The sequence below is a fragment of the Agelaius phoeniceus genome, chromosome 35 (genome assembly GCF_051311805.1).
Source record: "Agelaius phoeniceus isolate bAgePho1 chromosome 35, bAgePho1.hap1, whole genome shotgun sequence".
In the NCBI taxonomy this organism is placed as follows: domain Eukaryota; kingdom Metazoa; phylum Chordata; class Aves; order Passeriformes; family Icteridae; genus Agelaius; species Agelaius phoeniceus.
The window spans coordinates 2,227,001-2,254,954 of NC_135299.1; the positions used below are offsets into that span (position 1 = coordinate 2,227,001).

General features: G+C 51.8%; 1 protein-coding gene and 2 non-coding genes across 5 annotated transcripts; all 3 read left to right on the plus strand.

Moving 5' to 3' along the window:
- Positions 1 to 1,484: 1,484 nt before the first annotated feature.
- KANSL2 (KAT8 regulatory NSL complex subunit 2) lies at positions 1,485 to 27,445 on the plus strand. Of its 3 annotated transcripts, XM_077192603.1 has the most exons (10): positions 2,430 to 2,585; positions 2,669 to 2,926; positions 6,309 to 6,487; positions 7,698 to 7,812; positions 8,825 to 8,988; positions 11,272 to 11,438; positions 14,000 to 14,096; positions 18,238 to 18,491; positions 25,080 to 25,265; positions 26,296 to 27,445. In XM_077192603.1, exons 2-10 carry the CDS (start codon positions 2,676 to 2,678, stop codon positions 26,380 to 26,382), a joined length of 1,500 nt encoding a protein of 499 aa, XP_077048718.1. In that variant the 5' UTR covers positions 2,430 to 2,585; positions 2,669 to 2,675; the 3' UTR covers positions 26,383 to 27,445. The 3 variants fall into 3 exon arrangements, with proteins under 3 accessions (XP_077048717.1, XP_077048716.1, XP_077048718.1); XM_077192602.1 differs by lacking the exons at positions 2,430 to 2,585; positions 26,296 to 27,445 and adding an exon at positions 1,485 to 1,552 and having other exon boundaries at positions 25,080 to 26,289; XM_077192601.1 differs by lacking the exon at positions 26,296 to 27,445 and having other exon boundaries at positions 2,069 to 2,585; positions 25,080 to 26,289.
- On the plus strand, positions 14,172 to 14,299 carry LOC129130771 (small nucleolar RNA SNORA2/SNORA34 family). Its single transcript, XR_008535576.1, has one exon. It is a non-coding gene; the product is annotated as a small nucleolar RNA SNORA2/SNORA34 family (small nucleolar RNA).
- LOC129130772 (small nucleolar RNA SNORA2/SNORA34 family) lies at positions 26,091 to 26,220 on the plus strand. Its single transcript, XR_008535577.2, has one exon. It is a non-coding gene; the product is annotated as a small nucleolar RNA SNORA2/SNORA34 family (small nucleolar RNA).
- Positions 27,446 to 27,954: the final 509 nt, after the last annotated feature.

Genomic DNA, 27,954 nt, shown 5'->3' on the forward strand with positions numbered 1-27,954 from the left:
ATTTCGAGGGGCTGTGGCAGAGCCCAGGGGGACTTTTGGGGAGGTTCCATTTGAGGCATTGGTGTTGAGTTTTTTGGGGGATGGAGGGATGTGGGGGGCTGAGGGAATCCCAGGTGACGGGAGCTGTTTTCCCTCCCATGGGTTGTGTTTCCTTGCCCCTGCACCTGTTCTGGTTCGAGATCCTGTCTCCATGCCTTGCTCCCTTCCTGCAGATCCCTGGATTTCCTCTGGAAACCCTGGGGGCAGAGTTCCCAGTGGGATCTGGGATGAGAAAGTGCCAGGCTGGTCCTGTAGGCACCATGCCCGGGGCAGCTCTTCAGGGAATCAATTGGCACATGGCTGTTCCCAGCTGAGCTGGAACAGCTCCTCCTGAAACCTCAGCCCAGGGCCAGGGGACCTGCCAGGGTTTGGGTTGAATATTTGGGAAAAAAGCCCTATTTCCTTTCTTTTTTAGACTTGACTTTTCTGACCTTCAATAAATGGGTGGTCTCTGGATGCTTTTGGGAAACTCTTGTTCCATGTCGAGCTCGTTTTTAGGAGGAATTGTTGCTTCCAAACCCCCTCCAAGGATTTGGGGACCGATTTGGTCCAGTTTTGGGACCAATTCTCAGATTTCAGGCTCTGGGCAGGCCCATCCCTTGCTTCCCTTCCCTCTTTTGGAGCCTCTCTTGGAGGCGGCTCCTCCCGGGGTGTCGAGGCTCTGTCGGTTCGTGGCGGGCTCGGGAAACCAGGAGGGCACCGAGTGATGCCGGAGGGTCCCAGGGTGGTGCTCTGGGACCGAGCTGGGCCTGCCACGAGCATCTCCTGACCCGGAGCCAAAACACACCGGGTCCCGGCTTGTTCCCCCTCTCTACCCCGGTTTTGGGCCGGTGTCCTGGTCCCGGAACCCACCCAGTGTCCTGTCCCGGGACCCCCGCCTCGGTGGGCTAGCACGGGAATCCCCTCGGTGTCCTGGCTCGGGACTACCCCCTCCCGGTGTCCTGGCCCGGGATCCGCCCCGGTGTCGTGTCCCGGGACCCCTGGCTCGGGATCTGCCCCGATCCTATCTCGTGACCCCCACCACGGTATTCTGTCCCGGGATCCCCTCTCCCCCGGTGTCCTGGCCCAGGATCCGCTCCGGTTCTTTCCCGGGACCCCTGCCCCGGTGTCGTGTCCCGGGACCCCCCTGTCCCCCGGAATCTGCCCCAATCCTGTTCCGGGACCCCCAACCTGGTGTCCTGGCCCGGGACCCCCTCTCTCCTGTCCCGGGATCCCCGCCCTGGTGTCCTGGCCCGGGACTCCCCTCTCCCCCGGTGTCCTGCCCCGGGATCCGCCCCGGTCCTGTCCCGGGCCCCCCGCCCCGCTCCCGCCGCCCCCACGTGTCGCGTTCCCGCCGCGCCGCCCTCACGTGACCATAGGAAGGCGTGGTCACTCTGTCCCTGAGTGACTACGAGCTGAGCCAATCATAATCGAGAACGTCCCCGTGCTCGCCGCTGATTGGCGAGCGGGCGGGCCAGTGAGGAGGCGGGGCGGGCGCACGGCGCGGCAGCGCGGAGGCCGCGGCGGCAGAGAGGTAAGATGGCGGCGGCGCCTCCTGCTCACAATGGGGCCCGGTGTGCCCCTCAGCGCGGCCCCTGAGTTCTTCCCCAGGGCTTGTCTGTCGTGTACCGTCCCGAGGACGGGTTTCCTCTCCCTCTCCCCTCCGGTAGCGCTTCCTGGGCGCCCCTCAGGGTTGCCCCTCACGCCCGCCGCCCGCGGACAAAATGGCGGCGCCTGGGCGGCGGGAGCGCGCATGCGCGGGAGCGGGGCGGCAGAGCACGTGCGCGGGCGGGAGAGCGGCGGGACGGACCGGGACAGGCACCGGGAGAGAGGCTGGGATAGAGACCGGGATAGATCAGGATGGGCACCGGGAGAGAGGCTGGGATAGAGACCGGGCTAGATCAGGATGGGCACCGGGAGAGAGGCTGGGATGGACCGGGATAGAGACCGGGATAGAGACCGGGCTAGATCAGGATGGGCACCGGGAGAGAGGATGGGATGGACCGGGATAGATCAGGATGGGCACCCGGAGAGAGGCTGGGATGGACCGGGATAGAGACCTGGATAGATCAGGATGGGCACCGGGAGAGAGGCTGGGATAGAGACCGGGATAGATCAGGATGGGCACCGGGAGAGAGGCTGGGATGGACCGGGATGTACCGGGATAGATTAGGATGGGCACCGGGAGAGAGGCTGGGATGGACCGGGATAGAGGCGAAGATAGATTAGGGTTGGCACCGGGATAAACCCAGGGGTAGACCGGGATGCGCACTGGGGGATACCGGTACAGAGGCGGGAATAGACCGGGATATAGAGCGTGGCTGGGGCTGGATGGGCACCGGGGATGCCCCGGTACGGAGCCGTGCACGGACACAGGCTGCGGGGCAGGACGAGTCACCGGGAGACATCGGGACAGAGGCAGCGATGGGCACTGGGAGCACCCAGGAGATGCTCTGGGGGTGCACTGGGAGAAGAGGATCCCCCCCACATTCCTGCAGCGATAAAAGCTCCCTCGAGCATTATTGGCAATTACCTCCATAGGAGCAGCCTCATCTTCTGCTGAAGGGGTCAGACTTTGATTCAAATTCTTTCCCGCTGCTACTTTTCATTGTATCAGCGTTTTATTCCCCTCCCTTCCCTTGCTCTGCAGCGTGGGCATGAACAGGATCCGCATTCACGTGTTGCCGACCAGCCGGGGCCGCCTGACCCCGGTGCCTCGGCCTCAGGAGCCCCTGGCCTGCTCCTTCAGCCCCCGGCCCTGCTCCCAGCCCCGCCTGGAAGGGCAGGAATTCTGCATCAAGCACATCCTCGAGGACAGGAATGCTCCCTTCAAACAGTGCAGCTACGTGTCCACAAAGAATGGGAAGCGTTGTCCCAATGCTGCTCCCAAACCTGAGAAGAAGGATGGGTGAGTGGCTCTTCCTCTTGGTTTTCCAGTTCCAAACTGGAATTAAAACAGGGGGAGGTTTTATTCTTTGTCTTCCCTTTTGAAGGAATGGCTGGAGCTGTGTCAGGAGAGATTTAGACTGGATTTTGGGAAAAGGTTCTTCCTCCAGTTGAGCAGCTCCTCAGGGCAGTGGTGACATTCACAGCCCTGCCAGAGCCCAAGGAGTGTTTGGATAATGCACCCAGGAACATGGTGGGATTTTGGGATGTCCTGTTAAGGCCAGGAGTTGAACTTGATGATCTTGATGGGTCCCTTTCAGGATATTCCATGATTCTTCTCTTTCAGCTGCTGCATTTTGGTTAACTCTGAGAAGCGTCTCCCTTTTTCCAAAATGTTTTTAAGCTTGAGAAAGGCTCCATGGAGTTATTTGGGGACTGTGGGCTGTGCCCTGACCCAGCAGAAGGTGGCTGCAGTGCTCCAGGCCCTGCACTGGGATCTGTGTGTGCTGTTCCTCCCTCATCCCAGCACATCCTGTGCCAGGGGATAATCCCCAGAGCAGCCACTCAGATCCCTCTGGAGCTTTGGCCTGGTTGTGCTGCTGCTTCCCTTAGGCCTTTAAAATGCTCAAGGGGTGGAACAGTTATGGATGATAGAGCACAGATTCCTGACAGGAGCATTGCTTCCAGGATTTACTGGGATGTGGCCATAAAATGTGGGGAAGGCAGAGTCCAGTGAGAACATTTGGAAGCAGAAGAGCTCAAAAACTCACTCACCTCCCTGGCTTTAACCAAAAGCTTTTTACTCCCTGCTGCTGGTGCTAGAGGTGATGTTCCCACAGGGATGGGTGGCTCTCAGCATTCCCAGGCTGGAGTGCAGGCAGCTCCCTGTGAGAGATTCCAAGTGCCAGGGCTTGTTCCCTGCCCTTCTGCCCTGCTCAGGTGAAACCCTGCATCCAGAGCTGCCTCCAGAGCTCAGGAAGCTTTTCCTGAACCCCCAGCCCAGGGAAAAACATGGAGCAGTTGGAATAAGTCCAGAGATGAGCATGGATCAGCTCTCTTAGAAGGAAAGGCTGAGAGAATTTAAATTGTTCTGGAGAAGAGAAGCTCAGAGGTGACCCAGTTGTGGCTTTAAATGCTGAAAGAGCTGCAGGACAGATGGAGAGACTGTTTACAAGGGGTGGAGTGCCAGGCCAAGAGGGAATGGCTTCCAACTGCCAGAGGGCAGGCCTAGGTGGGATATTTGGAACAAATTGCTCCCTGTGAGGCTGGGGAGGCCCTGAAATGGATTTTCCAGAGAAGCTGGGGCTGCCCCTGGATCCCTGGAAGTGACCAAGGACAGGTTGGACAGGGCTTGGAGCCACCTGGGATAGTGGAGGGGGTTCCTGCCCATGGCAGGGGTGGAACTGGATGGTTTTGACATTCCAAATGCAAAGCATCCTGGAAGTCTGAAAATGCAGGAATGTGGAAAGTTTAGGAGCTATTAGGGCTGGTGGCTGCTCCTTTGGAATGGCTGTGCTCATTTAAATGCCTTTAGAGGCCTCTTAAAAAGAGGATTTCCCCCCTCCACCCCCATTTTCTCTGGCAATAGGAAAAGATGAAGATTTTAATCCCCAGATTATTGTGGCATCATCGTGCATTGAAAGCAGCACAGCTCAGAGCCTCAGGAATGCATTGAGGCCAAAGCAGAGCAGCAGGATCCAGGGGAGCTGCTCCTGGCAGTGTCCCCTCAGTGTTTGGGTGCTCCTGAGGTTGCTGAGCTCTGCTGTTGGAGGCAAACCTTGGTTGTGCGTTGGTGTTTTGCAGCCACATTTCTCTTCACAGAGAAAAGCAAGGCACAATTCTTCCCAAGAATATTTCTGGCATTCACATTCTCTGAACCTCAGAGGAAGGAGAAACAATTCTTATCACTTGCTGTGCCCGTGTTTGTGCAAAAGTAGAATGCAATATGGAGATTGTTTACCCAAAGTGATGCTGTTTTGTTTCCCTGGCCTATCAGGGCCAAGAGTGTGTGTGTGGTGACAGTCACGAGTTGCAGAATGTTGTGTGCAGGGTTGAGTGCTTGGCAGATTCAGTTTAGATGTAATGGAATATAGTATAGAATATATATACTATATATATACACATAGTATATTATATATAGTATACTATATATATTATATATAGTATATACATATATATGTATATACTATACATAATATATAGTATACTATGTATACTATATATACTATATATAATATATATTGTATATATTATACCTAGTATACTTTTTATATTATATTCTATGTATATAGTATAATATATATAGTATACTATGTACAGTATAACCCTATATATAAAATATATAGTATAATCATAGTATAGTATATACTATATTTAGTATACTATGTATATAGTATCCTATATATAGTATAAACCTATATGTCTAATATATATAGTATGGTTATAGTATAGAATATACTGTATGAACTATACTATATATAGTATAATCATAGGATAATATATATGTAGTATATATTTTACTATATAAAGTACTACATATAGTATATAGAATATTATAGTATATGTATATATATTGCATATATAGTATATAGTGTAGAATATTATAGTATATATAGTATATACTATATATATTATAAACCTATATATAGTATAATTGTAGTATAGTATGGTGTAATATATATAGTGTATATAGTATAGAATATTATAGTATATGTATATATATTATATATAGTATATACTGCATATAGTATAGTGCATTATAATATAATATAGTACATCATATATACTATAATATTATAGTATAAAAAAGTAATTAAATAGCCTTCTGATATTGATGGAGTCCTCCTCATCACTCCTTCTTTGTTTAGATGTAATGTAATATAGTATAAAATCTTATAGTATACTATATATAGTATATACTGCATATATAGTATATGATATATAGTATAACCCTATATATAATATATATAGTATAATTATAGTATAGTATAATATATATAGTGTATATATAGTACAGATAGTACTTTATATAAAGTATAGAATATTATAGTATATTTGTATATATATACATTATATATATATAGTGTATATATAGTATATAGTATAGAATATTATAGTATATGTATATATACTATATATAGCATAGGTAGCATATAGTATAATATAGTATAATATATAGTGTAATAATATAATTAATTAGCCTTCTGATATCGATGGAGTGCTCCTCATCATTCCTCCTCCTCAGCACAGCTGTAGTGTTTGGTGATGGAGGAGGGATTCCAGCAGCAGGAGCTGGGACACCAAGCAGGGTCAGGCTGGGGAGGAGGCGGGGGGGGCTCAGATGAGCTTTTACCTTCTTCCTACCCAAATTCCTCCACAGTGCTGAGCCCTGCTTTGTCCCACAGCACCTCGTTCTGCGCGGAGCACGCCCGGCGCAACGCGCTGGCACTGCAGGCTCAGGTGAAGAAATCCAGCCCCGGGCCCGTGGGTGAGACCCTCCTGTGCCAGCTGAGCTCCTATGCCCGGGCAGAGCTGGGCATCCCGAGCGCCGAGAGCAGCCGCAGCGAGGCCAGCCGCATCCTGGGTGAGCACTGAGCCCCTTGCCTTGAGATTTTAGCCTTTTATTTTTTTCAAATCCTGTGGGGGTGCCAGTCGTTGGTTTTTCTGGGTCTGGATTGAAGGAACTTGAGACAGTAATTCATGTTTGGACTCAAGTGTTTATTATTTGTTATCAGTAAAACAGCTTCACTACTGTGAGCTCAGCAGCAAGGCACAAAATGGCCAACAATCTCTTGTTACAAGGTCTTTTAAGACTAAACTATCCAATTAAGAACTGACACCTAGATTATTTTCAGTTTTAACCCAATAACTGATCCCAAAGAACTGATCCCCTTTTGATACCTAGATTATTTTCCCTTTTAACCCAATAACTGATCCCAAAGAGCCCCTAATGCTGACTGGAATTCTGTGGTTCCTGGGAGAGCCTAAGCATCATTCCCAGTGTGGTCTGGAATTCTGTGGTTCCTGGGAGAGCTGAAGCATCATTCCCAGTGTGTTCTGGAATTCCCTGGTTCCTGGGAGGGCTGAAGCATCATTCCCAGTGTGTTCTGGAATTCTGTGGTTCCTGGGAGAGCTGAAGCATTGCTCCCAGTGTGTTCTGGAATTCTGTGGTTCCTGGGAGGGCTGAAGCATTGCTCCCACTGTGTTCTGGAATTCTGTGGTTCCTGGGAGGGCTGAAGCATCATTCCCAGTGTGTTCTGGAATTCTGTGGTTCCTGGGAGGGCTGAAGCATCATTCCCAGTGTGTTCTGGAATTCCCTGGTTCCTGGGAGGGCTGAAGCATCATTCCCAGTGTGTTCTGGAATTCTGTAGTTCCTGGGAGAGCTAAAGCATCATTCCCAGTGTGGTCTGGAATTCTGTAGTTCCTGGGAGGGCTGAAGCATCATTCCCAGTGTGTTCTGGAATTCTGTAGTTCCTGGGAGAGCTGAAGCATCATTCCCAGTGTGTTCTGGAATTCTGTAGTTCCTGGGAGGGCTGAAACATCATTCCCAGTGTGTTTTGGAATTTTGGTTGTTCCAAACTGGGAGGTTTCCTGTTGTTTCCTGCTCCATGTCCCTCTCTCAGAGTTTTGAGGTGGAGAATTCGCTCTTGACATGAGGCAGAGCCTGCTCAGCTCCATGGGGCCGAGCTCCAGGGTGTCCCTGGCCAAGCTGGGATGGGGCTGAGCTCCAGGGTGTCCCTGGCCATGCTGGGGCGTGGCACAGTGTCCTGTCACTCTGCTGCTGTGTCTTGCAGACGAGGACAGCTGGAGTGACTGCGAGCAGGACCCTGTCACCGTGGAGCAGACGTGGCGTGGGGACCCTGACAGTGAAGCTGACAGCATCGACAGCGACCAGGAGGATCCTCTCAAGTAGGTTGGGGGAGCAGTTAAATTAATATTTTGGGGGGGCTCAGCCTGGAAGCCAGAATCTTCAGAAAAAACCCATGGGATCCCCAGACCCTTCAGGGATCAGCCCTGAGGGATCCCCACATCCTTTGAGGGCTCATCCCTGAGGGACCCCCAGACTCTTCAGCAGAAAAAATCCACGGGGTCCCCAGACCCTTCTGAAAAAATCGTGATCCTTCAGGGATCAACCCTAAGGGACTCTCACACCCTTTGGGACTCTTCTATGAAGAACCCTCAGACTCTTCAGCATAAAAAACCCATGGGATCCCCAGACCCTTCAGGGATCAGCCCTGAGGGACTCCCACACCCATTGGGGGTTTGTCCCTGAAGGATCCTTGGACTTTTCAGCAGAAAAAACCCACGGGGTCCCCAGACCCTTCAGGGATCAGCCCTGAGGGACTCCCACACCCTTTGGGGACTCTTCTATGAAGAACCCTCAGACTCTTCAGCAGAAAAAACCCACGGGGACCCCAGACCTTTCAGGGATCAACCCTGAGGGATCCCCACATCCTTTGAGGGCTCATCCCTGAGAGACCCCCAGACTCTTCAGCAGAAAAAATCCACAGAATCTCCAGATCCTTCAGGGATCAACCCTGAGGGACTCCCACACCCTTTGGGGACTCTTCTATGAAGAACCCTCAGACTCTTCAGCAGAAAAAAACCCACGGAATCCCCAGAACCTTCAGGAATCAGCCCTGAGGAACTCCCACACCCTTTGGGGGTTCATCCCTGAAGGATCCTCAGACTCTTCAGCATAAAAAACCCACGGGATCCCCAGACCCTCAGGGATCAGCCCTGAGGGACTCCCACACCCTTTGGGGGTTCATCCCTGAAGGATCCTCAGACTCTTCAGCATAAAAAACCCACAGGATCCCCAGAACCTTCAGGAATCAGCCCTGAGGGGTCCCCACACCCTTTGGGGGGGATCAGTCTCCAGGAACCCCCCAAACAGACCCTATTTCCTTGGGTTTTCCAGGCATGCTGGTGTGTACACAGCCGAGGAAGTGGCTCTGATCATGAGGGAGAAGCTGATCCGCCTCCAGTCCCTCTACATCGACCAGTTCAAGCGGCTCCAGCACCTCCTGAAGGAGAAGAAACGCCGGTTCCTGCACAGCAGGAAGGGAGAGCATGAGGCTATCGGTGAGCCTGGACCTCCTGCCTGAGGGTGGGCACAGAAATCTGCTAAAAATGGAGGGTTTGGGCCTTTTAGAGGCAGATTTCAGAGCAGGGTGAGGGCAGGGTTCCACACTCAGTGTTTTGTTGAGGAGATGGGGAAGTGGCTGGAGCACAAGGAAAATGGTCTGGAGAGCTGGGGAGGGGATGAGCCTGGAGAAAAGGAGGCTCAGGTGGGACCATCTCACTCTGTAACTCCCTGACAGGAGAGGACAGCCAGGTGGGGGTCAGGTATCAATGATATCCATGGAGTCCTCCTCATCATTCCTCCTTCGTTTAGATGTAATGTAATATAGTATAGAATATATAGTATAGAATATATAATATAGAATATATAGAATATATAGTTTAGATGTAATGTAATATAGTATAGAATATATAGTAATGTAATATAGTATAGAATATATAGTATATATAGTATAGAATATATAGTTTAGATGTAATGTAATATAGTATAGAATATATATAGTGTAGTATAATGTAGTGTATATATAGTATATATAGTACTATATATAGTATAGAGAATATATATAGTACAGAATATTATATGGTATACTATTTATAGTATATACTATATATATAGTATAACCCTATACAGATATAATTATAGTATACTATAATTTATATATAGTGCATATATATAGCATATATAGTACCATATATATAGTATCTAGAATTTATATAGTATAGGATATCATAGTATATGTATATACTATATATACTATACTATATATAGTATAACCCTATACATATATAATAGTACAATTGTAGTATAATATATGGTATATAAATAGTATATATAGTACCATATATATAGCATAGAATATAATAGTATATGTATATATATAATATAGTATATAGTATAGAATATTATAGTATATGTATATATATAGTATAGTTATACTATATACTATAGTATAACCCTCTACATACATAATTATGGTATAATTATAGTATAGTGCAATATATATAGTATATATAGTGTATATATAGCATATAGAATATCATAGTAGTATAGAATATTATGGTGTATGTGTATATATAGTATACATATAGTATTTATAGAGTATATAGTATATTATATGCTATACTATAATACTATAATATTATAGTATATAATAGATATAGTATATAATAGATATATAATATATAGTATTATAGATATATTATAGTGTAATATATCTGCTCCCACAGAACAATGAGACAAAAGGAGATGGCCTCAAACTGTGCCAGGGGAGGTTTGGGGTGGGCATCAAGAGGATTTCTGTATGGGAAAGGCACTGGAAATGCCCCAGGAGGCGTTCAGTGATCAGCTGGACATTGCCCTCAGTGCTCTGATCTGGTTGGCAAGGCAGGGATCAGTCACAGGTTGGACTCTGATCCTGGAGAGCTCTTCCAGCCTGAGTGATTCCATGGTTCTGTGCTGGTCCTGTGCCCAGAGATCTCTATCACTGCAGTTCCAAAGCTTGTGCATTTCTTTGCTCTTCAGAGCTTGCAGCGTGGGCAGGAAATGAGCTATAATGTTAATTCTGAGACAAAAGTGCTTATTTTGTACTGGGATTTCCTGTTTTTTCCTTTTACGAACAAAAAAAAATATTCATCCATAAGGCCCTTGGTGTGTGGATAGGAGCTGATTCCAGTAACACCAGTGCTGCTGTACTGGCTTATTCCTCCTTAGCAGCTTTCCCTCTGCCTCTGCTGGCATTCTCTCTGTGCAGAGCATGCTTTTGAAAGCAGGAATTCCCAGTTCAACAGAGGCAAAACCGAGTTGTGTAACTGATCCCAAGTATTGCAGAGCAAAGGACTCTTTTTCCAGCATCATCCTTTAATAGCTCCTCCTGGAAAACGCCATAATTCAGCTCAGGCTCAAGTAAAAATAACCAGGAGTTTGGTACATACCAATTTTGCAGAACTCTTTTTAGCAAATGAGGCAGAGAAAAGCAGATCCTGAGCGTTGCCCTGTAATTACACCAGGAATGCTGGCAGGAAGCTTCCAGAACTCACACAGGAGTGACCTGGAATTTGACAAGTTTCTATTCTGCTGAAATCACAATGCACAGGAGCGGCTTGAATTATTTTGAAAGGAGGTTTTAAAAATACTCTGTGGGTTCCTGGTGTTTCAGGAGAGGTCAGGATGAATTTTGGGACGCACCCTGCACCGCCAGGCGTCACCCAAAGCTGGTGCTGTGGATGGAGCCCTCAAAGCCCAAAAATCCAGGCAGGTTCCTGACTCTTCCTTTATTCCTGCAGGGAGCAGCCTCCTGACAGGGCCAGAGGGGCTGATGGCCAAGGAGAGGGAGAACCTGAAGAGGCTCAAGTGCCTGCGGCGTTACCGGCAGCGCTACGGGGTGGAGGCTCTGCTGCACCGGCAGCTCCGCGAGCGCCGCGTCCTGGCCACCGACGGCGCGGCCCAGCAGGTCCGTGGGGACATCCTGGAGGGGTCTGTGCTCTCCTGTCCTTCTGGGAGTGACCCCACACTCTGGCAGATTGCCTCATGTAATGCCCTTCCTGCAAGGCTGCCACCCTCCTGGGTTTGGAGAAGCTCCTGGGGTTGTTGTGGGAGCTCCTGGGTTTGTAGGAGCTCCTGGGGTTGTTGTGGGAGCTCCTGGGTTTGTAGGAGCTCCTGGGGTTGTTGTGGGAGCTCCTAGGGTTGTTGTAAGAATTCCAGGGTTTGTAGGAGCTTCTGGGGTTGTTGTAGGAGCTCCTGGGGTTGTTGTGGGAGCTCCTGGGTTTGTAGGAGCTCCTGGGGATGTTGTGGGAGCTCCTGGGGTTGTGGGAGCTCCTGGGGATGTTGTGGGAGCTCCTGGGGTTGTTGTGGGAGCTCTTGGGTTTGGAGAAGCTCCTGGGGTTGTTGTAGGAGCTCTTGGGTGTGTGGGAGCTCCTGGGGTTGTTGTGGGAGCTTCTGGAGATGTTGTGGAAGCTCTTGGGGTTGTAGGAGCTCCTGGGGTTGGAGAAGCTCCTGGGGTTGTTGTGGGAGCTCTTGGGTGTGTAGGAGCTTCTGAGGTTGTTTTAGGAGCTCTTGGGGTTGTTGTGGGAGTTCTTGGGGTTGTAGGAGCTCCTGGGTTTGGAGAAGCTTCTGGGGTTGTTTTAGGAGCTCTTGGGTTTGTAGGAGCTTCTGGAGATGTTGTGGAAGCTCTTGGGTGTGTAGGAGCTCCTGGGATTGGAGAAGCTCCTGGGGTTGTTGTGGGAGCTCTTGGGTTTGTAGGAGCTTCTGGGGTTGTTTTAGGAGCTCTTGGGTTTGGAGAAGCTCCTGGGGTTGTTGTAGGAGCTCCTGGGGATGTTGTGGGAGCTCTTGGGTGTGTAGGAGCTCCTGGGTTTGGAGAAGCTCCTGGGGTTGTTGTGGGAGCTCTTGGGTTTGGAGAAGCTCCTGGAGTTGTTGAGGGCGCTCTTGGGTTTGTGGGAACTCCTGGGGATGTTGTAGGAGCTCCTGGGGTTGTTGTGGGAGCTTTTGGGTTTGGAGAAGCTCCTGGAGAAGCTTCTGGATCTGTGGGAGCTTTTGGGTTTGGAGAAGCTCCTGGGGTTGTTGTAGGAACTCTAGGGTTTGTAGGAGCTTCTGGGGTTGTTGTGGGAGCTCCTGGGGTTGTTGTGGGAGCTTTTGGGTTTGGAGAAGCTCCTGGGGTTGTTGTGGGAGCTCTTGGGTTTGGAGAAGCTCCTGGGGATGTTGAGGTTTGTGGGAGCTTCTGGCTCTGTGGTATCTCCTGTGTCTGCAGGAGCTCTCAGGTCTGTGGGAGCTCTTGGTGTCCACACCTTGAATGCTGGGGTCAGTTTTGGGCTTCTCACAGCAACAAAGATTTTGAGGGTCAAGTCCAGAGAAGGGAAAGGGACTGGAGCACAAGAAGGGTCTGGAAAACTCCTGAGGAGATGAGGGAGCTGGGGGGGCTCATCCTGGAGAAAAAGGGATCAGGGTATTTGGAGGCTTGAGGATTTTGGGGGGCTCTTGGGTCTGTAGGAGCTCACAGGTTGTGGAAGCTCATGGGTTTGTCAAGGCTCTCAGGTTTTTGGGAGCTCATGGGTTATGGAAGCTCGTGGGTTTGTCAAGGCTCTCAGGTTTTTGGGAGCTCCTGGGTTTATGGGAGCTCACAGGTTGTGGAAGCTCATGGGTTTGTCAAGGCTCTCAGGTTTTTGGGAGCTCATGGGTTATGGAAGCTCATGGGTTTGTCAAGGCTCTCAGGTTTTTGGGAGCTCCTGGGTCTGTTGGAGCTCCTGGGTCTGTTGGAGCTCATGGGTTTGTCAAGGCTCTCAGGTTTTTGGGAACTCCTGGGTCTGTTGGAGCTCACAGGTTATGGAAGCTTGTGGGTTTGTCAAGGCTCTCAGGTTTTTGGGAGCTCCTGGGTCTGTTGGAGCTCCTGGGTTATGGAAGCTCATGGGTTTGTCAAGGCTCTCAGGTTTTTGGGAGCTCCTGGGTTATGGAAGCTCATGGGTTTGTCAGGGCTCTCAGGTTTTTGGGAGCTCCTGGGTCTGTAGGAGCTCACAGGTTATGGAAGCTCATGGGTTTGTCAGGGCTCTCAGGTTTTTGGGAGCTCATGGGTTATGGAAGCTCGTGGGTTTGTCAAGGCTCTCAGGTTTTTGGGAGCTCCTGGGTTTATGGGAGCTCATGGGTTATGGAAGCTCATGGGTTTGTCAAGGCTCTCAGGTTTTTGGGAGCTCCTGGGTTTATGGGAGCTCCTGGGTCTGAGTGAGTCCATTCCAGTGCCTAAAAGAGGCTCAATAAAAAAAGGGAGTGGCAGTTTTAAATAGACATCCAGTGACAGGACAAGAGGAAATGGTTGAGAAGTTTAGATGAGATATTGGGAACAAATTCCTCCCTGTGAGGGTGGGGAGGCCCTCTCAGAGCAGCTGTTGCTGCCCCATCCCTGGAAGTACTCAAGACCAGGTTGGATATGACATAGAGCAGTGTGGGACAGTGGAAAGTGTCCTTGCCTATGGGAAAACAGGAGCCTTAAGATCTCTCCCAACCCAAAGCATTCCATGATTTCAGGCTCACACCACCCGCTCCAGCCAGCGCTGCTTGGCCTTTGTGGACGACGTCCGATGCTCCAACCCATCCCTGCCGCTGACCCGCCACTGCCTCACACGTATCCTTTGATCCCAAGCTCTCCCTGAGTGTTTCCCAGCAGTTTTCCCCCTGGTTGTGCCTCTTTTCTCCCTCCCTGGCCCTGAATCAAGGCCCTCGGTTTGCTGTAGCCGTTGGTTTCAAGCAGGAGCCCAGAGGAAATGTCTCCCTGTCTGTTGGTGCTCCCATGCCATGGATCTGCCAATTCGTGTGGGAGCAACAAAGGGCTGGTCCCAGGGCTGCTCCTGTCGTGGTCTCCTGGGTCCAGAGCATCCAAACAGCCCAAAGGTGGGAATTTCACCTGGAAACAGAGAATCCAGGCAGGCCTGAGCTGGAGGGATGTGCATGGATCCCCTCCAGGCATGGGGATTCCACCTCCTTGAGCAGCTCCTCTAATGGCAGATCTTCCTTTCCATGGAAGAGATTCCTCCTGATGAATTCAGAAATCCCTGATGAATTCAGAAATCCCTCCTGATGAATTCAGAAGTCTCTGATGAATTCAGAAATCTCTGATGAATTCAGAAATCCCTGATGAATTCAGAAATCCCTGATGAATTCAGAAATCTCTGATGAATTCAGAAATTCCTGATGAATTCAAAAATTCCTCCTGATGAATTCAGAAAATCCTCCTGATGAATTCAAAAATCCCTGATAAATTCAGAAATTCCTGATAATTCAGAAATCCCTGATGAATTCAGAAATTCCTCCTGATGAATTCAGAAATTCCTGAACCTCCCCTGACAAAGCTTGAGGCTCTTCCCTCTTGTCCTGTCCCTTGTTCCTTGGGAGCAGAGCTCCAATAGGGGATCAAGGATTCCCCAATATGGGATCAAGGATTCCCCAATATGGGATGACCCCATATATGAAATCAGGGATTCCCCAGCTCAGAGATGACCCCAAATATGGGATCAAGGATTCCCCAGTATGGGATGACCCCATATATGAAATCAAGGATTCCCCATCTCATGGATGACCCCCAATATGGGATCCAGGATTCCCCAGCTCAGGGATTTGTGGGAGGTGCTGGGTTTGTGTGAGCTCTTGGGGTTATCAGAGTTCCTGAGTCTTTGGGAACTCTGGGTTTGTGGGAATTGCTGGATTTCTGGGAATTGCTGGATTTCTGGGAATTGCTGGATTTGTGGGAGCTCCTGGATTTGCAGGAACTCCTGAGTTTTTGGCACCTCTCAGGTCTTGAGGAGCTTTCAGATTTCTTGGGGAATTCTGGATTTTTGAGAACCCTTGTGGTTTGTTTTGTTTTTCCCTGGAGTTCTCCTACTCCCCCAGCCCTGTGCAAGGAGCAGGAGCTGGAAGCTGCCTTTGTTTCTCTTTAACCACCACAGACCTCAAAGTAAAACCAGGAGAAATCCCATAAAACAGCCAGAGAAGCTGCTGTTGGCAGCTGGTGCTCTTGGGAGGGAGGGAAGAGCTGGCTCTGGCTCTCAGTGACACAAACAAGCTTTTCCTGGGGCAGCTGATAACATCTGATAACATCTGTGGCTTTTCTGGAGCTTCTGGGGCTCTGTTTGCTTCCAGGAGCTGGATTGTTTGTGCCAGGGCACTAAAGGGATGGGGGAAGGCTGGGAGCTTCCAGATGGAGCTTGGGATTTTTGTCCTCTTGGCAATCTGTGCTTTTGGCTACCACTAAAGTCAGTGCTGGAGCTGGGAGTTTGCTCCAGGAGATGAAAATCTGATTTCTCCACTCCCTGTTCCCTCACCACATCTTCCCTTGGGTGTCCCAGGTCCTTTTCTCTTGGGCTGGGCTCTGACTTTGCTGCCAGCCCAGATTCTGGCTCTCCACAGCCTGCCAGGAAGTGAATTCCTGAGAAATCCTTGCAGTAGGGAGGGGTGAATCTCAAACCTTGCCAGCTTTAAGAAACTGGCTTAAATTTGGTGTCTTCTCCCAGTTTTATGTGGATTTGGAATTTTTTTCCCCCCTCCCACACTGGTGAAATTGCAGTTGGGATGATCCTGGTTGGAAGGGGATGGAAGAGGAGAAAGGTGGGAGGAAGAGGAGGAAAGAGTTGGAAGAAAAGGGATCAGAATGGGGATCAGAAAAGGAGAAAGAGGGATGGGAGAGGAGGAAAGGGTTGGAAGAAAAGGATGAGGATCAGAAAAGGACAAAGAGAAATGGAAGAGGAGGAAAGGATGGGGAGAAAAGGATGAGGATCAGAAAAGGAGAAAGAGAAATGTAAGAGGAGGAAGGGATGGGAAGAAAAGGGATCAGAAATGGGGATCAGAAAAGGCAAGAAAGGATGGGAGAGGAGGAAAGGGTTGGAAGAAAAGGATGAGGATCAGAAAAGGACAAAGAGAAATGGAAGAGGAGGAAAGGATGGGAAGAAAAGGTTGGAAGAAGTGAATTGGGGTTGAAAAAGAGGAAGGGGTGAAAAGAAAAGGATGGGGATCAGAAAAGGAGAAAAGGATGGAAGAGGAGGAAGGGATGGGAAGAATGGATGGGGATCAGAAATGGAGAAAGAGAAATGGAAGAGGAGGAAAGGATGGGAAGAAAAGGTTGGAAGAAGTAAATTGGTGTTGAAGAAAGAGGAAGGGGTGAAAAGAAGAGAAAAGAGATTGAAAGAGGAGGAAAAGGATGGAGTTGGAAGAGGAGGATGGGGTCAGAATAGGGCTTGGAAGAAGAGGATGGGTGTGGGAAGAGGGAGAAAGGGTTGGGAGGTGCTGGGTTCAGAGCAGGCCGGGTTCTGATCTGTAGCTCCTGTGCCTCTGGATCACTCTGCAAGTGTGATGCAATTGAAGCAGAGTTTCTGTTTGGGATTAAAGGCAGGAAATCCCATTTACACCTCTGGCAGGAACAGGTTTTCCACTGGGAAAGAAAATGCAGTGGGAGGATGGAAATAGCAGAACTAAAACGCTGGCTGTGGGAAAGGCCTTGTGTGTGCTGGGATCTCCTGCCATGGGCTGGAGCTGAGCATTTCCCGTGCATGGCTGCAAACAAAAGTTAATCCTGGCCCTTTGTGCCATCCAGCTGAGAGTCTCAGTGCTCCCAGGGATCCAGCCCCATCTCCCAGCCCCCACAAAGGGGGGTTGTGGCTCTTGTCCCAGTTTTCCATCGTGGGAATGATGGCACCCACATCCCTGGGCATTGGGGTGCAGCTCTGGCCTCTGCAGTCCTGATCTGGGAGAAATGGGGCTGGGTTTAACACCATTGGTGGGGGAATGGGGAGCATTTGTCAGTGTTTATCCCTCTGGATTCCCCAATATGGGATCAGGGATCCCCCAGCTCAGGGATCACCCCAGTATGGGATCAAAAATTCCCCAGCACAAGGATGACCCCCAATATGGGATCAAGGATGCCCCAGTTTAGGGATCACCCCCAATATGGGATTAAGGATCTCCCAGCTCAGGGATGACCCCCAATATGGGATCAAGGATTTCCCAATATGGGATCAAAAATTCCCCAGCGCAAGGATGACCCCCAATATGGGATCAAGGATTCCCCAGCTCAGGGATCACCCCTGAATATGAGATTAAGGATTCCCCAATATGGGATCAAGGATTCCCCAATATGGGATCAAAAATTCCTCAGCTCAGGGGTGACCCCAAATATGGGATCAAGGGTTCCCCAATATGGGATCATGGATCTCCCAGCTCAGGCATCACCCCCAATATGGGATCAAGGATTCCCCAGTTTAGGGATCACCCCCCAATATGGGATTAAGGATCCCCCAGCTGAGGGATGATCCAAATATGGGATCAAGGATTCCCCAATATGGGATCAAGGATTCCCCAGCTCAAGGATCACCCCAATATGGGATCACCCCCAATATGGGATCACCCCCAATATGGGATCAAGGATCCCCCAGCTCAGGGATCACCCCAATATTTGATCAAGGATTCCCCAGCTCAGGGATGACCCCCAGTATGGGATTAAGGATCTCCCAGCTCAGGGATCACCCCAAATATGGGATAAAGGATCCCCCAGCTCAGGGATGACCAGCAATATGGGATCACCCCCAATATGGGATCAGGGATTCCCCAGCTCAGGGATGACCCCCAGATATGGGATTAAGGATTCCTCAGCTCAGGGATCACCCCCAAATATGGGATTAAGGATTCCCCAATGTGAGATTAAGGATTCCCCAATATGGCATGACCCCAATATGGCATTCTCTGTACCCCTGCTGCTTTCCTTGACCTCCTCTTCCCAGATATCTGCCAGGACACCAACCAGACCCTTTTCAAGCCTTGCCAGGGCTCTGAGGAAGTGCCCTGCAACAAGCCCGTGCCCGTGAGCCTGTCGGAGGAGCCCTGCTGCCCGCTGCACCTGCGGCTGCCCCCCCAGATGTACGTGCCCGAGCAGGTGCTGGCCGTGCCCCAGGAGCTGGGGGCAGCCCCCACCGAGCTGTACCTGAGTGCAGCTGAGCTGCAGCCCAGCGAGAGCCTGCCCCTGGAGTTCAGTGACGTGAGTGCCAAAGCTGGGAGTGCCTCCAGCTCCCACCTGGGCATGGGAGGGGAGGCTCTTCCAGCCTTTCCTTCCCACCCCTTCCTCCTCTTCCATTTCTCTTTCTCCATTTCTGATCCCCATCCTTCCCACCCCTTCCTCTTTTTCAGCCTCCATTCTCTTCTCCAACCTTTCCTTCCCATCCCTTCCTCCTCTTCCATTTCTCTCTGATCCCCATCCTTTTGGTCCAACCTCTTCCTTTTTTTCAACCCCAATTCACTTCTTCATTCACTTCTTCCAACCTTTTCTTCCCATCCCTTCCTCCTCTTCCATTTCTCTTTCTCCTCTTCTGATCCCCATGCTTTTCTTCCCACCCCTTCCTCTTTTTCAACCTCCGTTCCCTTCTTCCAGCCTTTTCTTCGAACCCTTTTCTCCTCTTCCATTTCTCTTTCTCCTCTTCTGATCCCCATGCTTTTCTTCCCACCCCTTCCTCTTTTTCAGCCTCTTTCAATCTCTTTCTCTTCTTTCCACTCCTTCCTTTTTTTCAACCCCAATTCACTTCTTCCAACCTTTCCTTCCCATGCCTTCCTCCTCTTCCATCCCTCTTTCTCTCCTTCTGATCCCCATCCTTTTTTTTCCCACCCCTTCCTCATTTTCAACCTCCATTCCCTTCTTCCAACCCTTTCCACCTCTTCCATCCTTTTCTCCTTTTCTGATCCCCATCCTTTTTTTCCCACCCTTTCCTCTTTTTCAGCCTCCATTCCCTTCTTCCAACCTTTTCTTCCCATCCCTTCCTCTTCTTCCATTTCTCTTTCTCCCCTTCTGATCCCCATCCTTTTCTTCCAACCCCTTCCTCTTTTTCAACCTCTTCCCATCTCTTTCTCTTCTTTTCACCCCTTCCTCTTTTTCAGTCCCCATTCACTTCTTCCAGCCTTTTCTTCCAACCCTTTTCTCCTCTTCCATTTCTCTTTCTCCCCTTCTGATCCCCATCCTTTTCTGCCCACCCCTTCCTTTTTTTCAACTCCAATTCACTTATTCCAACCTTTCCTTCCCATCCCTTCCTCCTCTTCCATTTCTCTCTGATCCCCGTCCTTTTGGTCCAACCTCTTCCTCTTTTTCAATCCCAATTCACTTCTTCCAACCTTTCCTTCCCATCCCCTCCTCCTCTTCCATTTCTCTCTGATCCCCATCCTTTTGGTCCAACCTCTTCCTCTTCTTCAATCTCTTTTCTCTTCTTTTCACCCCTTCCTCTTTTTCAGCCTCCATTCACTTGTTCCAACCTTTTCTTCCCATCCCTTCCTCCTCTTCCATTTCTCTTTCTCCTTTTCTGATCCCCATCCTTTTCTTCCAACCCCTTCCTCTTTTTCAGCATCTTTCAATCTCTTTCTCTTCTTTCCACCCCTTTTTTTCAACCCCAATTCACTTCTTCCAACCTTTCCTTCCCATGCCTTCCTCCTCTTCCATCCCTCTTTCTCTCCTTCTGATCCCCATCCTTTTTTTTCCCACCCCTTCCTCGTTTTCAACCTCCATTCCCTTCTTCCAACCCTTTCCTCCTCTTCCATCCTTTTCTCCTTTTCTGATCCCCATCCTTTTTTTCCCACCCTTTCCTCTTTTTCAACCTCCATTCCCTTCTTCCAACCTTTTCTTCCCATCCCTTCCTCTTCTTCCATTTCTCTTTCTCCCCTTCTGATCCCCATCCTTTTCTTCCAACCCCTTCCTCTTTTTCAGCCTCTTCCCATCTCTTTCTCTTCTTTTCACCCCTTCCTCTTTTTCAGTCCCCATTCACTTCTTCCAGCCTTTTCTTCCAACCCTTTTCTCCTCTTCCATTCCTCTTTCTCTCCTTCTCATCCCCATCCTTTTTTTCCCACCCCTTCCTCTTTTTCAACCCCCATTCACTTCTTGCAGCCTTTTCTTCCCAACCCTTTCCTCCACTTCCACCTGAGAGCCCACCTGGGATGCTGCATCCAGGGCTGGGGTTCTGAGCACAGGAGGAGCTGCTGGAGTGAGGCCAAGGGCTGGAAGAGCTCTGGAGCCAGGTTGGGGATGTCCAAGCTGGAGAGAAGAAGGATCCAGGGGCATCTTAGGGCCCCTTGTACCTGGAGAGGGATTTGGGACAAAGGATGGAGTGCCAGGACAAGGGGGAATGGTTTCCAGTGCCAGAGGCAGGGTTGGATGGGATATTTTGAGGGATTTGGGACAAAGGATGGAGTGCCAGGACAAATGGGAATAGTTTCCAGTGCCAGAGGCAGGGTTGGATGGGATATTTTGAACAAATTTCTCCCTGTGAAGATCTCCCCAGGTTTCTCCCTAGGGAGGCCCTGGAATGGATTTTCCAGAGAAGATGTGGCTGCCCCTGGATCCCTGGAATTGTGTAAGACCAGGTTGGACAGGGCTTGGAGCCACCTGGGATAGTGGAAGGTGTCCATGTCCCTGTCCATGGATGATTTTTACATTCTAAAGCATCCTGAGAGTCTGAAAATGCAGGAATGTGGAAAGTTTGGGAGCTATTCCAGCATTGGTGGCTGCTCCTTTGGAATGGCTGTGCTCTTTAAGAGCAGGGACCTCTTTAAAAGAGGATTTTATCCCACCCCACCCCCATTTTCTCTGGCAATAGGAAAAGATGAAGATTTTAATCCCCAGATTATTGTGGCATCATCGTGCATTGAAAGCAGCACAGCTCAGAGCCTCAGGAATGCATTGAGGCCAAAGCAGAGCAGCAGGATCCAGGGGAGCTGCTCCTGGCAGTGTCCCCTCAGTGTTTGGGTGCTCCTGAGGTTGCTGTTGGAGGCAAACCTTGGATCTCCTTTGGAGTTTGGTGATGGAGAAGGGAATTCCAGCAGCAGGAGCTGGGCCAGGCTGGGGGAAGGCTCAGATCAGATCCCAGCCCCTTTCTGTGCAAACAGGAGGTGATTTTTGGGGTTAGAAAGGTAAACCAGGACTCTTTTCCCTCATCCTGAGCTTGGAGAGGGTTCTGAGCTCCCTCTGGAGCTCTGCAGATTCATGGGAGCTGCTGGGGGCAGCTGTGTTGTGTCTCACATGGTGCCAGGCTGGGGAGGCGCCACTCCCGAGTCACGGGAATGTCACCCTTGTGTCAAAGCCCCTCTGGAGCCAGGACAAATCCCAGCATCTGCTGAATCCCAGCTTCTGCTGAATTCCAGCTTCTCCCAGATCCCAGCTTCTGAATCCCAGCATCTGCTGAGTCCCAGCTTCTCTGAATCCCAGCCTCTCCTGAATCCCAGCTTCTCCCAAATCCCAGCATCTCCTGAATCCCAGCCTCTGCTGAATCCCAGCTTCTGAATCCCAGCCTCTACTGAGTCCCAGCATCTGCTGAGTCCCAGCTTCTCCTGAATCCCAGCTTCTCCTGAACCCCAGCCTCTGCTGAGTCCCAGCTTCTCTGAATCCCAGCTTCTCCTGAATCCCAGCCTCTGCTGAATCCCAGCCTCTCCTGAATCCCAGCATCTACTGAGTCCCAGCATCTGCTGAGTCCCAGCCTCTCCTGAATCCCAGCTTCTCCCAGATCCCAGCTTCTGAATCCCAGCCTCTACTGAGTCCCAGCCTCTGCTGAGTCCCAGCCTCTCCTGAATTCCAGCTTCTCCCAAATCCCAGCATCTCCTGAATCCCAGCATCTGCTGAGTCCCAGCCTCTGCTGAATCCCAGCCACTGCTGAATCCCAGCCTCTCCTGAATCCCAGCCTCACCCAAATTCCAGCTTCTCCCAAATCCCAGCCTCTGCTGAATCTCAACCTCTCCTGAATCCCAGCTTCTCTGAATCCCAGCCTCTCCTGAATCCCAGCTTCTCCCAAATCCCAGCCTCTCCTGAATCCCAGCCTCTTCCAAATCCCAGCTTCTCCTGAACCCCAGCCTCTCCTGAACCCCAGCCTCTGCTGAATCCCAGCTTCTCCTGAATCCCAGCCTCACCCAAATTCCAGCTTCTCCCAAATCCCAGCCTCTGCTGAATCTCAACCTCTCCTGAACCCCAGCCTCTCCTGAATCCCAGCCTCTTCCAAATCCCAGCCTCTTCCAAATCCCAGCCTCTCCTGAATCCCACTTTCTCCCAAATCTCAGCTTCTCCTGAATCTCAACTTCTCCTGAATCCCAGCTTCTCCCATATCCCAACCTCTCCCAAATCTCAGCTTCTCCCAAATCCCAGCCTCTGCTGAATCCCAGCCTCTGCCCTTGTCAGGGAGGGCAGATGGAGCAGTGCCCAGAGCCTGTCCATCCCCATCTGTGCTGTCAGAGCAAACACAGGAGGTGTGACATCCTGGGAGAGGCTGGGGATGTTCCAGGTGTCCCCATGAATGTGTGTGACACCCTGGATTGCTCTGGGGGTCCCCAGGAGTGTGTGTGACATCCAGGAGAGCAGGGATTGCTCTGAGGGTCCCCGTGAATGTGTGTGACATCCTGGATTGCTCTGGGTGTCCTCAGGAGTGTGTGTGACATCCTGGGAGAGGCTGGGGATGTTCCAGGTGTCCCCATGAATGTGTGTGACATCCTGGGAGAGGCTGGGGATGTTCCAGGTGTCCCCGTGAATGTGTGTGACATCCAGGAGAGCAGGGATGGCTCTGTGTGTCCCCTCCAGTGTGTGTGACACCCTGGATAGCTCTGGGTGTCCCCATGAATGTGTGTGACACCCTGGATGGCTCTGGGTGTCCCCATGAATGTGTGTGACACCCTGGATGGCTCTGGGTGTCCTCAGGAGTGTGTGTGACATCCTGGAGAGCAGGGACTGATCTGGGTGTCCCCATGAATGTATGTGACACCCTAGATTGCTCTGGGTGTCCCCATGAATGTGTGTGACATCCTGGATTGTTCTGTGTGTCCCCAGGAGTGTGTGTGACATCCAGGAGAGGGTGGGGATATTCCAGGTGTCCCCATGAATGTGTGTGTGACACCCTGGATGGCTCTGGGTGTCCCCATGAATGTGTGTGTGACACCCTGGATAGCTCTGTGTGTCCCCAGCAGTGTGTGTGACACCCTGGATTGCTCTGTGTGTCCCCTGCAGTGTGTGTGACATCCTGGGAGAGGCTGGGGATGTTCCAGGTGTCCCCATGAATGTGTGTGACACCCTGGATTGCTCTGGGGGTCCCCAGCAGTGTGTGTGACATCCTGGATTGCTCTGGGTGTCCCCAGGAGTGTGTGTGACATCCAGGAGAGCAGGGATTGCTCTGAGGGTCCCCGTGAATGTGTGTGACATCCTGGATTGCTCTGGGTGTCCTCAGGAGTGTGTGTGACATCCTGGGAGAGGCTGGGGATGTTCCAGGTGTCCCCATGAATGTGTGTGACATCCAGGAGAGCAGGGATGGCTCTGTGTGTCCCCTCCAGTGTGTGTGACACCCTGGATGGCTCTGGGTGTCCCCATGAATGTGTGTGACACCCTGGATGGCTCTGGGTGTCCTCAGGAGTGTGTGTGACATCCTGGAGAGCAGGGACTGATCTGGGTGTCCCCATGAATGTATGTGACATCCTGGATTGTTCTGTGTGTCCCCATGAGTGTGTGTGACATCCAGGAGAGGGTGGGGATATTCCAGGTGTCCCCATGAATGTGTGTGTGACACCCTGGATTGTTCTGTGTGTCCCCATGAATGTGTGTGACACCCTGGATGGCTCTGGGTGTCCCCATGAGTGTGTGTGACACCCTGGATGGCTCTGGGTGTCCCCATGAGTGTGTGTGACACCCTGGATGGCTCTGGGTGTCCCCATGAGTGTGTGTGACACCCTGGATTGCTCTGGGTGTCCCCAGGAGTGTGTGTGACACCGTGGAGAGCAGGGATGGCTCTGGGTGTCCCCATGAATGTGTGTGACACCCTGGATGGCTCTGGGTGTCCCCATGAATGTGTGTGACACCCTGGATTGTTCTGTGTGTCCCCATGAATGTGTGTGACATCCTGGATGGCTCTGGGTGTCCCCATGAGTGTGTGTGACACCCTGGATGGCTCTGGGTGTCCCCAGCAGTGTGTGTGACACCCCGGATGGCTCTGGGTGTCCCCATGAGTGTGTGTGACATCCTGGATTGCTCTGGGTGTCCCCAGGAGTGTGTGTGACATCCAGGAGAGGCTGGGGATATTCCAGGTGTCCCCATGAATGTGTGTGACACCCTGGATAGCTCTGTGTGTCCCCATGAATGTGTGTGACACCCTGGATTGCTCTGGGTGTCCCCATGAATGTGTGTGTGACACCCTGGATAGCTCTGTGTGTCCCCAGCAGTGTGTGTGACACCCTGGATGGCTCTGGGTGTCCCCAGCAGTGTGTGTGACATCCAGGAGAGCAGGGATGGCTCTGGGGGTCCTCAGAAAGGTGTGATTGGACCCTGTCAAAGCCATTCCAGGTGCTGGGGGGACACTTTGGGGACAGCACATCATGCTGGCCTCCAGCTGGTGTGTCCCAGCCCTTGTCCTCAGCAGTGCCAGCCGGGATCATGGCATTCCAGGAGGAGGAGGAGGAGGAGGAGGAGGAGGAGGAAGGGGGTTCCTGGGCTGTGTTCCTGCCTGGGGGTCCCCCTGGCTTGGTGCCCTCTCCTCCTCCTCCTCCTCCCTGCCTTTCTCCTCCCTTTCCCGCTGCTCCAGAGCCCCCTCAGCCCCCCCCCCTCCTGATGATCTCTTTTCCCTGCCAGGACCTGGACGTGGTGGGTGATGGGATGCAGTGCCCCCCCTCCCCTCTGCTCTTTGACCCTTCTGTCACCCTGGACCCAGCCCTGAGGGACGTGGCCGAGGCTCCCATCGACATCCTGGCCCTGGAGGAGCCCGACAGGGGCAGCTCCTCCACGCCCCTCATGCCTCCAGCCGAGGCTCCTGCCCAGGTATGGCCAGGTGGGACTGATCCCCCCACCCTGGCACGGGGTTTTCTCTTCCCTCCTCTTCCTCCCACACAGCAGCTCCAGAGCCTGGGTGTGCCCACGGTCTGGGTGGCATTAGGAGGGCCAGGCTGGTGGTGGCAGCCCCTGGGGTGGCTCTGTGGGTGCCACCCTTGTCCTGGAGGTGTCTGGGACACTGGGGATGTCTGGGATGCTCTTGAAACCTCTTAATCCCAGCTGGGGGGGGTTTAGGGGAGTTGTTTCCCATCCCAGGGGTTCTCCTTTCTTCCTTGCAGTCTTAATTTTCACTGGGATGACTGAAATTTATTGACTGAAATTTGTTCCTCTCATCCTGGCTGGAGCCTGGGGCTTCTTTGGGGTGTCCCCACAGGTTATGTCACCCACTGTCCTGTCATAATTCCTGGGGTGAAGGCCAGGTTTTGTGGTGGGGTGGCCACATCACACACACAGGGGTTCTCCTTTCTTCCTTGCAGTCTTAATTTTCACTGGGATGACTGAAATTTATTGACTGAAATTTGTTCCTCTCATCCTGGCTGGAGCTTGGGGCTTCTTTGGGGTTTCCCCACAGGGACAGGTGATGTCACCCACTGTCCTGTCATGGCTCCAAGTTTTGGGGTGGGGTGGCCACAGCCCAGGGGTTCTCCTTTCTCGTACTCTTAATTTTCACTGAGATGACTGAAATTTGTTCCTCTCATCCTGGCTGGAACTTGGGGCTTCTTTGGGGTGTCCCTACAGGGACAGGTGATGTCACCCACTGTCCTGTCATGGTGTAAAAGCCAAATTTTGGGGTGGGGAGGGGGACCCACATCCCAGGCTCCGACTGAAGACCCCCAGTTTTGCTGTAGCTGTTGGTTTCAAGCAGGAGCCCAGAGCAAAATCCCTCCCGGTCTGTTGGTGCTCCCAGCCCATGGAGTTCCCAATTCGTGTGGGAGTGACACTGCCCCACCCAGGCTGTGTCCCAGCACCCCCTGCCATGTCCCTGTGCTGTCCCAGCAGTGTCACCTTCCCTCTGCAGCCCCAGGAGCAGCAGCCACAGGGAGCGACCTCGTCCAGCCCAGCCCGAGGAGCCAACGGGAGCCTGGAGCCGGGAGCTGTGGGCTGAGCCCGGTGTGGGACCCTCAGCGTGGGACTGGGGGGGCTGCAGAGCTGCTCCAGTGCCAGGAGGAGCTGCAGCTCCAGCCCTGCTGATTCTGCAACCACAGAAACCCCAGAAACCCCATCCAGACCCTCCCGTCCTCTATGGGGATGGAGCTGGGGAGGGAAATCACCGAATTCTGGGGGACACCCAGGGGACCCTCACCGTGGGACCTGGGGGGCTTTGAGTCCTTCTCCAGTGCCAGGATGAGCTGCAGCTCCAGCTCTGCTGATTCTGTAACCACAGAAACCCCAGAAACCCCAAGGTGGGGCTCCAGACCCTCCTGTCCTCCGTGTGGATGGAGCTGGGGAGGGAAATCACCAAATTCTGGGGGACCCTCACTGAGGGACCTGGGGGGGCTTGAATCCTTCTCCAATGCCAGGAGCTGCAGCTCCAGCTCTGCTGATTCTGCAACCACAGAAACCCCAGAAACCCCATCCAGACCCTCCCGTCCTCCATGGGGATGGAGCTGGGGACAGAAATCAGCAAATTCTGGGGGACAGAAATCACCGAATACTGGGGGACACCCAGGGGACCCTCACCGTGGGACTGGGGGGACTTTGAGTCCTTCTCCAGTGCCAGGATGAGCTGCAGCTCCAGCTCTGCTGATTCTGCAGCCACTGAAACCCAAAAAACCCCAGAAACCCCATCCAGACCTTCCTGTTCTCTGTGGGGATGCAGCTGGGGAGGGAAATCACCAAATTCTGGGGGACAGAAATCACCAAATTCTGGGGGACCCTCACCGTGGGACCTGGGGTGGTCTCAAGTCCTTCTCCAGTGCCAGGAGGAGCTGCAGCTCCAGCTCTGCTGATTCTGCAGCCCCAGAAACCCCAAACCCCCCAGAAACCCCATCCAGACCCTCCCGTCCTCCATAGGGATGGAGCTGCCACAGGAGGGAAATCACCAAATTTTTGGGGTCTCTGCCACACCCTGGTGGTCCTGGGGGGATGATGTGGCCCTGTGGGGTTTTGGGGGGGACAGAGGTTCCATTCTGTGCATTCACCCCCACAATAAAGTGATGGAGGTGGGTGCTCGGTGTCCCTGTGTTGTGTGATGAGTCTGGGATTTGGGGGTGTTTGAGGTGTTTAGGGGTGCCCTGAGGGGTGTTTGGGGTTCCCTGGGGTGTTTGGGGTGCCCTGAGGTGTTTGGGGGTGTTGGGGATGCCCTGGAGGATGTTTGGGGTGCCCTGGGGGTTATCTGGGGTTCCTTGGGGGGTGTTTGGGGTGCCCTGGGGTGTTTGTGGTGCCCTGAGGGATGTGTGGGGTGCCTTGGTGTCTTTGGGGGTGCCCTGTGGGGTTTGGGGTTGCCCTGGGGGGTGTTTGGGGTGCCCTGGGGTGTTGGGAGGTGCCCTGGGGGGTGTTTGGGGTGCCCTGAGGGATGTTTGGGGTGCTTTGGTGTCTTTGGGGTGCCCTGGGGGGTGTTGGAGATGCCCTGGGGTGTTTGGGGTGCCCTGGGGTTGTTGGGGGTGCTTGGGGTTGCCCTGGGGGGTATTTGGGGTGCCCTGAGGGATGTTCGGGGTGCCTTGGTGTCTTTGGGGTG

Bases quoted from the DNA above. Each gene is read 5' to 3' on its own strand.
- KANSL2 (XM_077192602.1), top strand. From the start codon at position 2,676: ATGAACAGGATCCGCATTCACGTGTTGCCGACCAGCCGGGGCCGCCTG. The intron at 2,927-6,308 runs GTGAGTGGCTCT...TTTGTCCCACAG, and splicing joins AAACCTGAGAAGAAGGATGG to CACCTCGTTCTGCGCGGAGC. The intron at 11,439-13,999 runs GTCCGTGGGGAC...CCATGATTTCAG, and splicing joins CCGACGGCGCGGCCCAGCAG to GCTCACACCACCCGCTCCAG.